General features: G+C 27.7%; 2 protein-coding genes across 4 annotated transcripts; both read left to right on the top strand.

Annotated features, from left to right (window-relative positions):
• The first annotated feature begins 5,664 nt into the window (after nt 1-5,664).
• LOC103580571 (uncharacterized) lies at nt 5,665-9,191 on the top strand. The gene is made up of 3 exons (XM_008562376.3): nt 5,665-5,878; nt 7,594-7,799; nt 7,875-9,191. The coding sequence occupies exons 1-3, from the start codon at nt 5,859-5,861 to the stop codon at nt 8,036-8,038; spliced, it is 390 nt and encodes a 129-aa protein (XP_008560598.1). The 5' UTR covers nt 5,665-5,858; the 3' UTR covers nt 8,039-9,191.
• Nucleotides 9,192-9,290: 99 nt separating this feature from the next.
• Nucleotides 9,291-14,792, top strand: LOC103580572 (lysosomal aspartic protease). 3 transcript variants are annotated; one of them, XM_008562379.3, is made up of 9 exons: nt 9,291-9,688; nt 9,880-9,985; nt 10,047-10,170; nt 10,218-10,348; nt 10,424-10,623; nt 12,601-12,705; nt 12,782-12,941; nt 14,318-14,410; nt 14,490-14,792. In XM_008562379.3, the coding sequence occupies exons 1-9, from the start codon at nt 9,624-9,626 to the stop codon at nt 14,640-14,642; spliced, it is 1,137 nt and encodes a 378-aa protein (XP_008560601.1). In that variant the 5' UTR covers nt 9,291-9,623; the 3' UTR covers nt 14,643-14,792. The 3 variants fall into 3 exon arrangements, with proteins under 3 accessions (XP_008560601.1, XP_008560599.1, XP_008560600.1); XM_008562377.3 differs by having other exon boundaries at nt 9,316-9,688; nt 12,583-12,705; XM_008562378.3 differs by having other exon boundaries at nt 9,371-9,688; nt 10,230-10,348; nt 12,583-12,705.
• The last annotated feature ends 24 nt before the right edge of the window (nt 14,793-14,816 follow it).

The raw sequence follows: 14,816 nt of genomic DNA on the forward strand, positions 1-14,816 counted from the left end.
GAAGATGTTTTTAAAGTAATGAAAAAAAATTTTGTTTTAAAAAAAAATTTCTACTTTAACGTATCTGAAGTAAATGAATGCAGTCCTAAAAAATCACTTTAAAATTTTTTATTTTTAAAATAAAAAATAAGTTTTTTTTCAAGCTGAGTAAATTGATATCTTGATTTAAAAATCGCGCCATTCTCGGAACAAGTTAGTAATGTCTTAAACCTACATTTTGCCTATCTTAATCCAAGAGCAAGAAATTCTTAAGCGAAATATGTCAGAATTTTGTTTCAAAAAAAAAAAAGGCTTTATCGAAGAATAAAATTCTCAAACGAAAAATTTTTTTTCTTTATCCAAGAATTTCAATTTTTTGGTTCAAAGAATTATTTCTTGAATTAAAACAATTATAAATTTGGAAACAAAAACCACATTTTGAAGAAAAAATTTTTCTTGAATCAAGATAGTTTTTCTATCAAGGTGCTTTTTCATGCTGACGCTTGACGCTGCTTTTTAGCGTCAAATTCGGTCACGTCATGAGAATTTAACATTTGCGCCACTCAGAAAAAATGTAGCGATAAGGCTAAATTTAGTTTAGCTTTTCTTGCCCGGTTATTAAGCGTCAAAGTCACTCAAACAATCACATCGATAATCATCGATCTTTTCAAAACAACAATCTGTTACTTTATGATTTCATAAATGTAGCGAGTCCCAAAATAAGTATTGAGAAATATCGGATAGGTTTTTGTTTTACGTTACCATTTATAATATCGATTGTCATACTTTGATTCTTTGACCCCTGATAGCCAAATTGGCTGCAACCGTTGACTGCAAGGTGACGACAAGTTTCTCAGAAAGTTTTCGACAGATTGCAGCAGTAGATTATCGCCAAATATCTGGAAGACTTGGAGACAATTTGCAGTCAACAGTTACAAAAGCTGAAAGTTGTCGACAACTTATCTTCAAGTTGGTCGAAACTCATGTACACCAACTTTCTGATCAGAAATTCCGGTTATCGGGGAAAATGCTTATAATGAGTCTTGAGGTAAATATCAATTATAAGGTACAAAGATAATACGTCAACTTTGTATGTATATGAAAGACTTGACAGCGATACATCGACTTTCGATACTCGTGTATTATTTGTCACTTAAATTTGACGCTAAACGCTATAATTTATCGCTACATTTTTTCTGGGTGGCGTACATGTTAAATTCTCATCACGTAATCGTATTTGACGCTAAAAAGCAGCATCAATCGTCAGTATGAAAAAGCACCTTTAATAATTCCTTGATGGAAGATATTTTTAAAGTAATGAAAAAAAAATTTTTTTTTAATTTAATACGACATTTTTAGTTGAAAAGACGGGACAGATACAACACCATTCTAAAAATCTACTCAAATGGTACGCAGACATCTTTATTCGTCGACATGTAAATTCAACAACAACTTTATTCATCAGTATAAACTTCTAGCGACATCTATGTTGATAAAAATATGAATTCACCTCGTGCTTATTCAGAATCACCTGAATTCATAAATGAAATACTATTGTAAATTACATTAAGTAAATTTGAATAAATAAAATATAATTGATTTAACCGAAATGAAATTTTTTTAATTAATTTATTACGATAAATATTATTTAAATATGATCTAATAGATAATAAATAACTATAAGCAATGATTATAAATTTATTTTATATTGTAATTTTTAAATTGAACCAATTAAATATCCGTAATATGATAGCTATAATACAAAATTTTTCAGAACAAATAATCTGCACAGAATATAAAATAGTTTACCAATTCAAATGAGTAAAAATACGATTAATTGATTGATTAACTCTAGTCTCTAGCAATTATCAAAATTACACCAGTACATGAACAAATATGTATTCGAGTAACTTTACTTTTATAATAAATTGTATCTTAACATTCGAAAATGCTGGAGATTATTGTTAAATCAATTAATTGATCCTAACATATATATATATATATATATATATATATATATATATATATATATATATATATATATATATATATACATCAATTTCAAAGTTATCGCTATTGATTTTATTTTATTTTCATATTTTGTTCATTTTTTATTTCGTCCATACAAAATAATGGAATAAAGATGATTATGAATTCAGGTGATTCTGAATAAGCATGAGGTGAATTCATATTTTTATCAACATAGATGTCGCTAGAAGTACATACTGATGAATAAAGTTGTGTTGAATTTACATGTCGACGAATAAAGATGTCTGCGTACCATTTGAGTAGAGATGTTTAGAATGGTGTTGTATATCTGTCCCGAAGAGACAAGTGGTCTTGCTTGAAGAATTCAATAGTATCGATTGAAGATAATCTAGTTTAAAATCAAGACACGAGAGTTATCCATCAAAGATACAAAATCTTTAGAGCCAAGAAAAATCAAGACAAGAATTTCTTGAAGCAAGACAATTAGTTTTCTTCAGAAATAAATTCTTGACTCAAGAAAATATTTCTTGAGTCAATATAAAATTTCTATCAGTGCATGGTTTTTAAATGGGAAAACTTTGAAAATAGATCGCGACCTCTTAAAATTTAAATTAAGGGCTAAAATTTTCAGGAAATTTTTTTTTTGTCGTCTTCAATAAAATTTTCATATAGGCTAAGAAAAAAAAAAAGTTCGAAAAATTAAAAGCACCCTAATTCACATATAGTAATAGAATCAACGATGTCGGCGAGCTCTTATAACTTTAGATTAAATCGAGCTACTAGAAATAAAAAAAGACATACTGAGAGAAGAAATATGATCTGTGAAAGTGGTTAAGATTGAATTTAGATAGAGAATAACGAACTGTTGCTATTACAATAGACGATATAGTCACGTTTATAAAATCAACGGATGGATTATATTTAAACTACACGTGAACTGATTAAATATTTTATTTCAAAATAAAATAAAATGTCTTCTATTATTAGTTTTAATTATTGATTTAAAATATAATTTAAAAAAAAATCATTAAATTTCTCGCGTACATGGACTTTTGAAACCAACTGTGTATATATTTTATCAAAGTTTCGTTCTACTTCCTCTTTATATTTTAATTACGTACATTTAAAATAGCTGCAAGTATATATAATTCAAAGTAACTAAGCAGAACGTTGACAAATTATTTTATGACCATCTTTTCAAATAAAAAAAAATTACTGTAGATCAATGAACTATAAATTCCTAGGGAATTGATGCACATACACAATCTAGATAAATACGTATAATATGTGTGTTATCGTATGTGTTTAGAATTGAAAGCGATCTCAATGAAGTACTGGAAATAAAGAAAAATTGATAAGCAGCCAAGAAGAGTAAAAAATTTGTCGCATGCACAAAGTTATATTTAGTTAAATACTATTAGTAAAAGACGAAGACGTAGGTTGAATTAGTACCGTCGAAATAACGTCCGGCTTCATATGTGACTCTTATGATATCATGAAAACAAATTGCTCTTCATACAGATAGAAAATTTTTTTTATACAATATTATTTCAATTTTATATTTTTTAAATCAATCGATCACACAATCTATAATATATAGATATCGGTATAAAAACTATAGTTATGATTAAAATTTTAATTTACTCTCTATATTTGACCTCGATTATTTTCATCGTGACAACGGGGACAAATCGATTTTCAATAACAACGTCATAGAGCTTCTCCATTCTCATTAAAAGACAAAAAAAAAGCTTCTTAATTTTTTTTTAAATTATTTTTTTTTATTATCTATTTGAAATTTCTCAGTATTAGATTAATTTGATCTAACTCATTAGACTAAATTCATTTATTACAAATTGAACTAATGTGTACTCAATAACATTTTTTATGTGTACATAGCTGTACTCAATAACATTTTTTATCACATTTTAACGGCTTTGAAAAAAAAAAAAAAAAAATATTTATAACTTTTATTAATCTTAAATATAATTTTTCAGTACATATAAATCTAATAGTTTTTTATTTTCATACGAAAAGCTTGAAAATAAATAACCAACCATTAAAATTTTCCATTACTTTTACCTACACTGATCTAATGTTTAGTACGTGAAGTAACTTGTGGTTATCCCTAAAAACGGTACATCTGCCCGGCATATTTTCACCTGCGACGGTTTTGCCAGCAGCTGTTCCCGCTCGAGTAAAACATGCTAGTGTATTACACGATGACTGTCGGCGCGTGCTCCGTAAAATAAAAAAAAGTACTTATACGAAAAACAAAAAAAAACCTCAGCCATTCAATGAAACCATCACCTTCCATACACAACGAAAGTAGATAAAAAAATAAATCAAGTATTTTATTAGTATGTAAAGTATAAACTATCCGCAAATATTTTTTATATTTTTTTTATAATGATTCTCAAATGGTTCATTAGAGTAGTCGATCTATGACCGATTGATTACACGCATGCGCCAATATATGTAAAAAATAATATGGCAGAATTCTGATAGAATCTAAGATTATTCAGAGCACCCTTATAGAAAATTAATGAAGAAGCCCTACGTAATTTATGGATCTATGTCAAAAGTAAAAATTTTTGTGAGAATTATTTTAGTTCTGATAGTTTCGAACAAGTCTATTAATTTTTTATCTTCAATGAATTGATGATAAAGAACTTTATGAGCTAATAGTTTATTAATTTTTGTTAAATACATGTCAAATATATGTGATAGAAGACTCATGTTGCACACCTTTTATTATATCCATGCGCCAGAAACGAGGCCAAACGCAAAGGTTCTAGAACATTCTAAATGTACTACCTAGATTGCATACTTTATCTCAAAAAATATTGCATGGACAGTTTTAAGTTGATGTAATTTATATGCATTTATTATATTTTCAATATCAATAAAAAATTTTTAACTAAGACATTTTTTTTATCTTTTGAATCAAACTTTATACTTTGAAATTTAAATTTATAAATTAATAACAATGGTAAGTGTAAAAAATAAACCCATACTCTACATTATTTTTAAAAATGCTGACGTTGCTTATTCGTAAAACAAAAGTGAGATGAGAAAGGAGTAATAAATTCAAGATACGGACCTGCTCACATTACTACCGGCCTCGGCGACAATATCAAGCAGTTTCTTAGTATTTTAAGAGATACACATCTACAAATGAGTTAAAAAATTTTAAAGAAAAAGCGCGAATACAAATATGTATTTTTTTTTAGAGAGAAATATTAAACTTAGTTATTGTTCGGATAATTTTTTTTTATTTTTTAAACTAAAAATTATGATCCTAAAGTTGACCGGCAATAAAATTTTTAGAATTTTTTGATTTCAACAATTTAATTTAAAAAGTAAAAAAAAAAAAAGCTAAAAATATACACAGATAAAAAATCTAAAAAACCATAGGTGTGATTTTTTTTTATAATTTATTGTTTTTTAAATAATAAAAAAATTATTAAACGTCAACGAACTTGAGTGTCATATATAAATAATTTTTATTGTTGGCTGAGTAAGTGGCTTTGAACATTATGTGTGCGTACGATGCATATCTATATATATTTCTATACACAACAATGATGAATTTCAACGCCATCTGTAAAGGAGCGGGAAAGAAAAGCGTTTGAAGGCCGCTGCCGGCCGGCTAGGTGAATTATGAGAGGGGGAATCGAAGCGATCCGAGAGTCGACAGTGGTTGAGAACAAGTCTCTCTGCCATTTGCGCGTTGGTACGTTACGTTAGTGTTTCTCTGGTGCTTCGCTTCTCTTGTGTCTCACTCGTTTATATCTGTTAGTATATTTTATATTAAAACTAAAAAAAAATATTTAATTCCAAGGATTTCAAGTGTACCTAAGTGCTTCCTCATAAATTAATCAACAATCATGGCTGATGTCGATTCTAAGTGAGTATTAAAAAAATGTACATTTATTTTGGTTTAATAAAAAACAAATTATATATGGCAACTGTCTTGCGTAAAATCCACGCTACGATAGCAACGCCGTTCAAGCTTCAATTATAGCTCATTTATGCTTTATTAATCAATTATTAATTATTCTTTCAATTATTTAATATATTTATATTCATTGTCGTCATTTGTTTTTATTCAAAATAAAAAAGAATAAATAATTAAAAATTCGCGGGAAACGCGTTATGACGGCGCAGCGATTTTTTCTCTCAATAAATTCTAAAAATATAATAATTATTTATAAATTAAAATTTTTTTTAAGTGATATATGAAATACCGATAGTTGTGTCGATTTTTTAAAATAATTTATGACAAATGGTGATGAAAAATTAGGTAACATCGGATGACGCTATAAAAAATTATACTTCGCGAAGGAGGGCTAGGGGACGCCGGCCGTTTGAGTTATTTTTTGTCATCGTCTCACGCATCTTTCAAATTGTCTACTTGACAATATTTAAATATTTATCAAATTATCATGGCTGGAAAAGAAATTTTTTTTTTTTTTGCTACGCCATTACCTGAAATTAAAAACTAGATCGTATTTGTATTAGATGCCGGGTCTCACTAGTATTCCCTTGTATTGTGAAAGTTGATTAACTTAAAGCGCATAAGTTATATATATATATATATATATATATATATATTTCCAACACGCTCCTGCAAGTACACAGTCAACTGTAGGATTTAGGTCGTGTATAAACACATCTTTGAGTACAATCGTATACAGTATGTTTTTACATACTATACATATTTTACATTTTTGTAGAATTGATATAGTCAAGCGAAACATAAACTGGCTTTTTGATGATGACTGTACGCGCGTCACTTCCAAAAGAGAACGGCCGGAATATCGATCCACTGGCTCTGCAACTAAACTGTGGAAGCATCAAACAATTCTACGGCTGTTGTAAACTCAACTACACATGTACACACTAGTAGAGTAGCCGGCGTCTCGCTTTCATAGTCACCGGAATTGTCTTGATTTTTTTTTATTTTTATTTATTTTCCATTTTACTGTTGCTATTATAAATGGTAATACTTGTATAAAAGTATCATATGTGTAGAAAAGTACATGTCTTACCGAGTAAAAAGAAAGAAACGATGCATGAAGTTAAGGAAATTGAGGGAGCCAAGGACTTGCCGCGTTGAAATGCCATGAGTTTGTCGGTGTCAGCGGGAAAAGAAGGGATGAGGTTGTTTAACTTAGAGGGCACCACATGTTTTCTTTAAGACACGTTTTCATTTGTTTCTCTATTCGCACTCAACTGGATAAACGATACTATCTCTGTTGCACTTGTACATTAAATAGGAACTTTGTCCAAGCTTTTCTCGTAAACAAATGGAAGTTATAAAAAAATTCAAGTGCACTTCGCTAGTTTATAGAGTAAAGCATCGGGCCTGTGTCTTTATTTTGCGTTTAGAGCTTTTATTTCAGAGAAAAGCTGGGACAAAATTATCTGAAAACCGTTCTTAAAGATGAGATTTGTGTCTGGCGGGATATCAGTATCGTAAAATAAATAAAAAAAAAAAAAATAGAATAAATATAACACGTGACTAACAAAATAATCATCGACTATTAATATTCGCGGGAAATTTATGTGATTTATTGCTTTTAATTTTAAAAATTAATTATCCATTAATGAATTTTATAGAGAAAGCAAAGTTGTTGCTTCCCCAGAGAAAAAAATAGTGGAGGAAGAAAAGAAAAAGGAGGGCACCGAGGAAGAAGTAAATGAAAACTCAAGATCATCAGAGACTGAGAACGGAGGTGACAGTGATGCCAAAAAAAATGGCTCAACAGAAGACAAAGAAACCGATGAGAACGAAGTTGCGTCGACGGAAAATGGTGACTCACCAGGTAAAATTATCTTTATGAAAAAATTATTAAATTCTATGCATATAAATTAATTTTTTATGTTATTTTTAAATATAGTAACACCTGTCAAGGAAGACGTATGTAGCATAAAGAGAAAATCCACTGCTGGATCAGAAGCTGTGGATGCTACTGATGGCGTAGCTCCTGAAAAGAAAGCTAAAGTTGATGACAAACCCGTTGTTGAAGCTGAAAGCAACGGTGATGCTAAGACTGCAGCCTAATATTTTATTTATGTCATCTGTACACCGTAATTCATGGACATTATCAACATCTAAGCGTTAATTCAGATTTAAACAGAATCATCAGTGTGCAGTAGGAGAAGACAAAAAAAGGATTGCATTGTTATATTTTTTTTTTTATTCAATCAACAATATCAAAGTTAAATCACTGTAAAACATCTCATCTTTCATGGATTATCATATATTAAGTTGAATAGTATTATAGTATCCCACCTAAATATGTATTATATTACCGTTCTTCATACTCGTCCTCTCCTACATGCAAATCAATGCACATTAACCTGTTATATTGTTACGATAAGAAATAAGTACGCAAATAATGTTATAAGTACTATATTTGTAATTCGGAAATATTTTAACGCGATACTGTGAGATATTCAATTCTCGCTAAAGATATTACCGAATTTTAACAAATGTTAAATTGTATTTAGCATATTCAGAGAACTTGACGGTATCAACCACAAAAAAAATCATATTTTTCTGTTAACTAATACATTCCTGTATCACAATTTGGTAAAAAGAAAGATAAACCAAATATCGATGTAAGACTAGCATCGTTGACTTCCGGTTAACTTTTTTTTTTTTTTTCATTTAAAAATTCCAATCCGCCGTAGAATCATATCTATATTTATTCCTTCAACAAATTTTCGTGTTGACTTTTATTGTTAATGTCCAAAAATATTCTACGGTGTATTGAGTAATAAAAAATAATAATAATGAAAAATATATATCGACTTTCCTTACAAGTCACTTGTTTGACTCGTAGTTGTTTGTCGTGTTTAATGTGAAATGTGTAGGTTCAAAACTTAGACAATTTAAAAAGAAAAAAAAATTATTTAAAATTCGTTTAATTAATGATTTTTTCAGATTTACTTTTTTTTTTTTTTTTTTTTTTTTTTTTTCTTTTTTTAAATATATATATTTATTGATAATTCAGTTATACATAATGACTTTGGTACAAACAAAATTATGATTTTAATAATTATAACGTAACAGTGCAATGTGCAGCTATAACTTGATTACAGACTTAATATTATTTTTCGACTTACAACAAGAATATAAATAAATATTATAATATTACAGGAGTATAAAAATGTGTAATAAAAGTATCGTATAAATTTGATGATTAAATATACTTTTTTTTTGTGTTTATTTTTACATAAAATACTTGTATTTGTACAATTTAGTAAAAGCGTTCAAATACTAATGTATGTAATTTTATAATTAAATAAGTACATATTACAATTAATTTATTAATTATGATTAATTAAGTTAATATAAATTTAATATTAACTCAATTGTTTTATTTTCGCGCTGCATAATTATCACTTCACATAAAATGATAACAGAGTTCGTTTTTGGTTCGGTGATGTCGCTCTGTTCTGTAAATTCGTTGGCTTTTATTCGTAAATTCTCCTTGACGGGAATCCTGAATTTGTGAGCAAATTGAGTCGTTTGTGAATTTCGTTCTTATTGTCTTATTAATAATTAGTTAAGCAACAACAGACAATCAACTTATAAATAATAGTTAAAAGTTAACGAAAAAAATCAAACAATATTTATCGCTATGTATAACTTCATAAAGATTTTATTAGTTATAATATTTTTTGGCTACATAAACACGGCAATAGTGTAAGTACTATACATATAATTAATTGAATTGAAACAAAATATCTTTTTTTAAACATTTTTCATATTGAAATTTACTTGAAGTTATGATTTTTTATATACTTTAATACCTATTTTACAATTCATTTATCTTTCATGATTCATTGTCACCAGTAACATGAGTATAATTTTTTTTTTTTTATTTTTATCTTTAGAATTGATTTATTCAATGATAACACTCTTCGTCAACCTCAAGTTTCGAGTGATATTAAAACTCCAAACCGAACTTATGAAGACGTCGCTCTATATAAATTTTTAAATGTATGAACTAATTTATTTATTATTTTTTGAAGAGAATATTATTTGCTTCGTACCTTTATAGGCTGAATATTATGGAATTATTGGAATTGGAAGACCAGCTCAAAAATTTAAAGTTATTTTTGACACAACATGGTCTGATTCATGGATACCATCTCAACATTGTGGATTATTTGAAATTGCTTGCAGTAAATTATTTATTTTTCTTTAATTTTTACATGCAAAATTTTATTAGAAATATTTTCAGTGATTCACAATCGATACGACAGTTCTAAATCTTCGACGTATAAAGAAAATGGAACTGATTGTAACATTGAAAGTAAATCTGAAAATTTGAGCGGCATAGTTTCAATTGATCATTTTCATGTATGTTATATTTATTATATCAATTATTATAATACAACACATAAGAATATTAAGTTAATATATTAAATATTTCAGCTTGCTCATTTAAAAGTTGCTAATCAATCATTTGTAGAGATGACTCATATGTCAACAATTCCATTTTTGATGACAAAAGCCGATGGAATTATTGGTCTTGGTTTTTCGACTTTAAGTCATTGTACCCAAAAACCATTTTTTTATAACATGCTTACACAAAAAATTATTAAAAAACCAGTGTTTACATTCTATATGAATCGGTAGAAATACTATAATTGCATTTTTTAAAATTTCGTTTAAAAAGGTGGCCACAAACAGGGAATATCGAGAATTATCAGGGAATTTAATGTATCCGGGAAATATCAGGATATTTCAAAAAGTATCCGAAAATTTAATTGCAACAGTTGAAAAAGAAATTTTCAATAATATACTAGTCAAAAAAATTAAAATTGAAAATTTTCAAGTGATTTTCAACAGACTGTAACTCGAAGGAAAATGGTCGTGCAACAAAAACAAAAAAAGACAAATTGTAGCTTTAAGTGTTCAGCTCCCTGTTCTGATCTTTAAATTTTCTTATTAAGCACGGCCCCGGAGTAATCCTAAAAAACCATAAAAAAATTTTCCAAATTTTTACTCTTTAAAAGCGCTTTTCGAGCTTCAATAAATTTTTTCGATAATTATTATGGATTTTTTATTACTCCGGAACCGTGAAAAAAAAATTTCAAGACCAGACCAGAAAACTAGACACTTGAAACTACAATTTACCTCTTTTATTTTTGTTGTACGACCATTTTCCTTCGAGTTGCAACCTGTTGAAAATCACTTAAAAATTTGGAATTTTTTTTATATCCCTGAATTTTTTTGACTAGTGTATTTTGAATTTATTCTAATCATAAAATTTCTCATCAAAAATTTTAACTTACATATCACTAACATCGAATAATCAAATCTAGGCCATATTGATTTATTTTATTGTCTTTTTTTTTATTTTTCGCATGATTTAATCATCAAATTAAATTATTGATTATGTAAATATAATGAAAACTTTGAATATCTTAATGATACGAATAAAATTCTAAATCAGGGAAAAATGTGAAATATTTTACTGAAAGACTGGGAAATGTCAGAGAATTTTGAAATCATTTATTTGTGGCCACCCTGTTTAATATTACACGGAGAAAAAATTATAGTAACTGTTCCTAGTACGTTTATGAAATATCACTGCATACCGTTATGGTAATGATTACTTGGGATTATGGGATATAGACCCATACTTTCTGGGAAGGTTTCCATAAATATGGTAACAATTCCTATCATTATGGTAACAGTTCCCATATCGCATGTGAAAGAATCATGGTAATGATTACCATACTCATAGGAATAGTTCCCATAAGCAAATAGGAACCAATCCTATAACCACATTGTAACGGTTCCTAAAGCGTATATGGTAATGGTTACCATAATATTATGGGAATGGTTACCATAATATTATGGGAATGGTTACCATAATTTTATGGGAATGGTTACCATAATTTTATGGGAATGGTTACCATAATATTATGGTAATGGTTACCATAATATTTAGAAATTATAATATTTTTTTTTGTAATAAGCGTTTTTTTTTGTATACTTAATCTTTTTGTGAAACTATATTACAATAAAATATTATTTTTGGTCAGATAAAAATTAATTTGTAAATAATAATAATAATAAATAACTTCATAATAATTTACACTGCAAAATTCTATAGAAAAAAAAATTATTATAATTTCTAAATATTATGGTAACAATTACCATAACATTATGGTAACCATTCCCATAATATTATGGTAACTATTCCCATAATATTATAGTAACCATTACCATAATATTATGGTAACCATTCCCATAATATTATGACAACCATTACCATAATATTATGGTAACTATTCCCATAATATTATGGTAACGATTACCATAATATTAAAGTAACCATTACCATAGGTACATAGTAACGATTACCATAATTCCATAGGAACTATTCCGATACCATATGGGAATTATATCCATAATTATAGGAATGGTTACCATAATATATATGGGTGCCGTTCCTATAATCAACATTTCAAAAAAACCGGTTACCATGCAGTATGGGAACCATTCCCATAATATATTGTAACTGTTACTATAATTTTCTCTCCGTGTAGTTTTATTTAAAAGCAATTTTGCAATTTTCGTAGTGATGAAACTACTGATAGAGCAGGTAATTTAGTTCTTGGAGAAGTAGATCGAGATCATGTTGATGGAGAATTAACATGGTTACCAGTTATCGCTAAAAAATACTGGATGTTTAGAATTGACCGGTATTTCATTCATTTCATTATTATTATTATTTTATTTTCATTATAATAAATAATCTACTCAGCTGCATTATTTTAGACTGGCAGTTAATAAAACTCATTCATTTTGTACAACGTCATGTAAAGCTGTGTTTGATACCAGTGTAAATACGATATCAGGACCACAGAACGACATTATGAAAATAAATAATTTATTAGGAGCAAAAGAAATTGTGAAAGTTTGGCCTCATAGATTCATGGTAATAATTTAACAATAACTAAGGTAGGGGTACCGTTTTTGGCCACGTTAGGGCCAGTTTTGGACACCTGAAAATTGAAAATAAAATAATATGTAAAAAAACGTAATGACATAATTAATTTTTAAAATATGTAAAAAAAATACTTTTATCCCACTGTTCAAATAGTAATTTTACTTTGCACTTTTTCTTTAATTAAAATAAAGTATGAAAAGTCCAAAAATGGAGTAGTGGCTACAAATGGTACCTCTACCCAATTTAAAATGAAGTGATTTGCCAAATTTTCTTTGTATAATTGCAATGACCCTTTTTGCACTCATGAGTAAATGATGATTCAAAAAGAGCCATTTTTTAAAATAAATTAAAATTTTTGAACACCTAAAATGATTCGATAAATTTTAACTTCATGCATTGAATGATATATTTTATTTAATAAGTTACCGATATATCTGTGAAAAACAGTTTATTTGAAAATTACATTTTATTCTTTCAAATTAATTTTTATTAAAGTAAATTACTTTTATAAAGATTATTCAATAATCCCAAACGGTACAATAAAAATTGTTGACTTTTGTTGAATTTAAGTCAATAATCTTCAGGGGGCTATTAGTGACAGCCTGAAAAAAAAAAATGATTTTTGAGAATTTTTCTAAAGAAAACTACTGAATGGAATATTTTAAGGATATATTTTTGGGTATATAATCAATACAAGATAAAATTTTTGAACCAAAAAATTCAAAAATCAGCGAGTTATTCACAATCTCCCAAGGCTCAAAAAAAATCCCTCTACTGCTGCAGTGATAGCGATCTTCACGGTGCATGAAATAAAAAAAAAAAAAAACAAGAAATTTATTAAACTAGAGTGTATTTCCTGAAATATGACCCTCCGGCTAAGAAAAAGACTGAAATTTAACAAAATGGTGAAGTTTTTAAGAAAAATTTCAAATTTTGCGCGAAAATTTGATAATTTTTGGCCTGTCAAAATAACATTTTTGATTCGATCGAAAAACTGGAGATTTGCGGTACGGAGAAAGATATATAGAAATGAAGCTGAAATTCGAATCAAGTCGATCGGATGATTTGTCTTTGAGTTATAACTGCAGCAATTTTGAAAAATGTATTTTCGAGAACTGGCTGATCTTCAGATGGCTGTAACTAAAAAAAAAAAAAAACTATTCGAAATATGCACTAGAAATTTTAGTATGTTATTTTTGAATGTATACAAATCGAAATATGCAAAAAAAAAAAAAATGATTTTTTCAAAATTTCACACTAGTGGTCTCCCTTAAATTTAACAAAAAGTCAACAGTTTTTTTTTGTATCGCTTGGGATACTCAGTAGTTTATTCATTATTTTAACGTAAATGTATATTATTTAAGGTTGATTGTCGAACATTTGCAAAATTACCTCGCATTTCATTTGTTCTTGGTGGAACTGAATTTGAAATCGACTCAAAGTATTATATTCAGCACGTACGTTCATTATTTATTATTTAACACACAAAAAAAATTATACTGTACTTTTTTTTTACTTTTGTTCTTTATCTTTTAGTTGGTTTACTATGGAATGCAAATATGTTTATCACCATTTATACCAAATACTGACGACTTCGACTTTTGGTCAATCGGCGGAGCATTTTTAATGCAATTTTATACTGAATTTCATTTGAATGGAACGATTGCTTTGGGCAAAACAAAATTTTAAATTGAAAAAAAGAAAAAAAAACTTAAATTTTAGATTTTTAAATAAACAAATAATTTTTGTATACAAATAAATAATTTTTTTATAATTACTAAAAATATATTTACTCATAAAATGTCTAAATAATAATTACTTTTAGTAATTTTTATTTATATTCAATACATTGTAATGTAAATT

This window comes from Microplitis demolitor, chromosome 7, assembly GCF_026212275.2.
Source record: "Microplitis demolitor isolate Queensland-Clemson2020A chromosome 7, iyMicDemo2.1a, whole genome shotgun sequence".
Lineage (NCBI taxonomy): Eukaryota > Metazoa > Arthropoda > Insecta > Hymenoptera > Braconidae > Microplitis > Microplitis demolitor.

Excerpts from the sequence above, each read along its gene's own strand:
- LOC103580571 (XM_008562376.3), top strand. The coding sequence starts at position 5,859 with ATGGCTGATGTCGATTCTAA. Across the intron at positions 5,879-7,593 it reads ATGGCTGATGTCGATTCTAA|AGAAAGCAAAGTTGTTGCTT; the intron begins GTGAGTATTAAA and ends TGAATTTTATAG. Across the intron at positions 7,800-7,874 it reads GGAAAATGGTGACTCACCAG|TAACACCTGTCAAGGAAGAC; the intron begins GTAAAATTATCT and ends TTTTAAATATAG.
- LOC103580572 (XM_008562377.3), top strand. The coding sequence starts at position 9,624 with ATGTATAACTTCATAAAGATTTTATTAGTTATAATATTTTTTGGCTAC. Across the intron at positions 9,986-10,046 it reads CTCTATATAAATTTTTAAAT|GCTGAATATTATGGAATTAT; the intron begins GTATGAACTAAT and ends GTACCTTTATAG. Across the intron at positions 12,706-12,781 it reads TGGATGTTTAGAATTGACCG|ACTGGCAGTTAATAAAACTC; the intron begins GTATTTCATTCA and ends GCATTATTTTAG.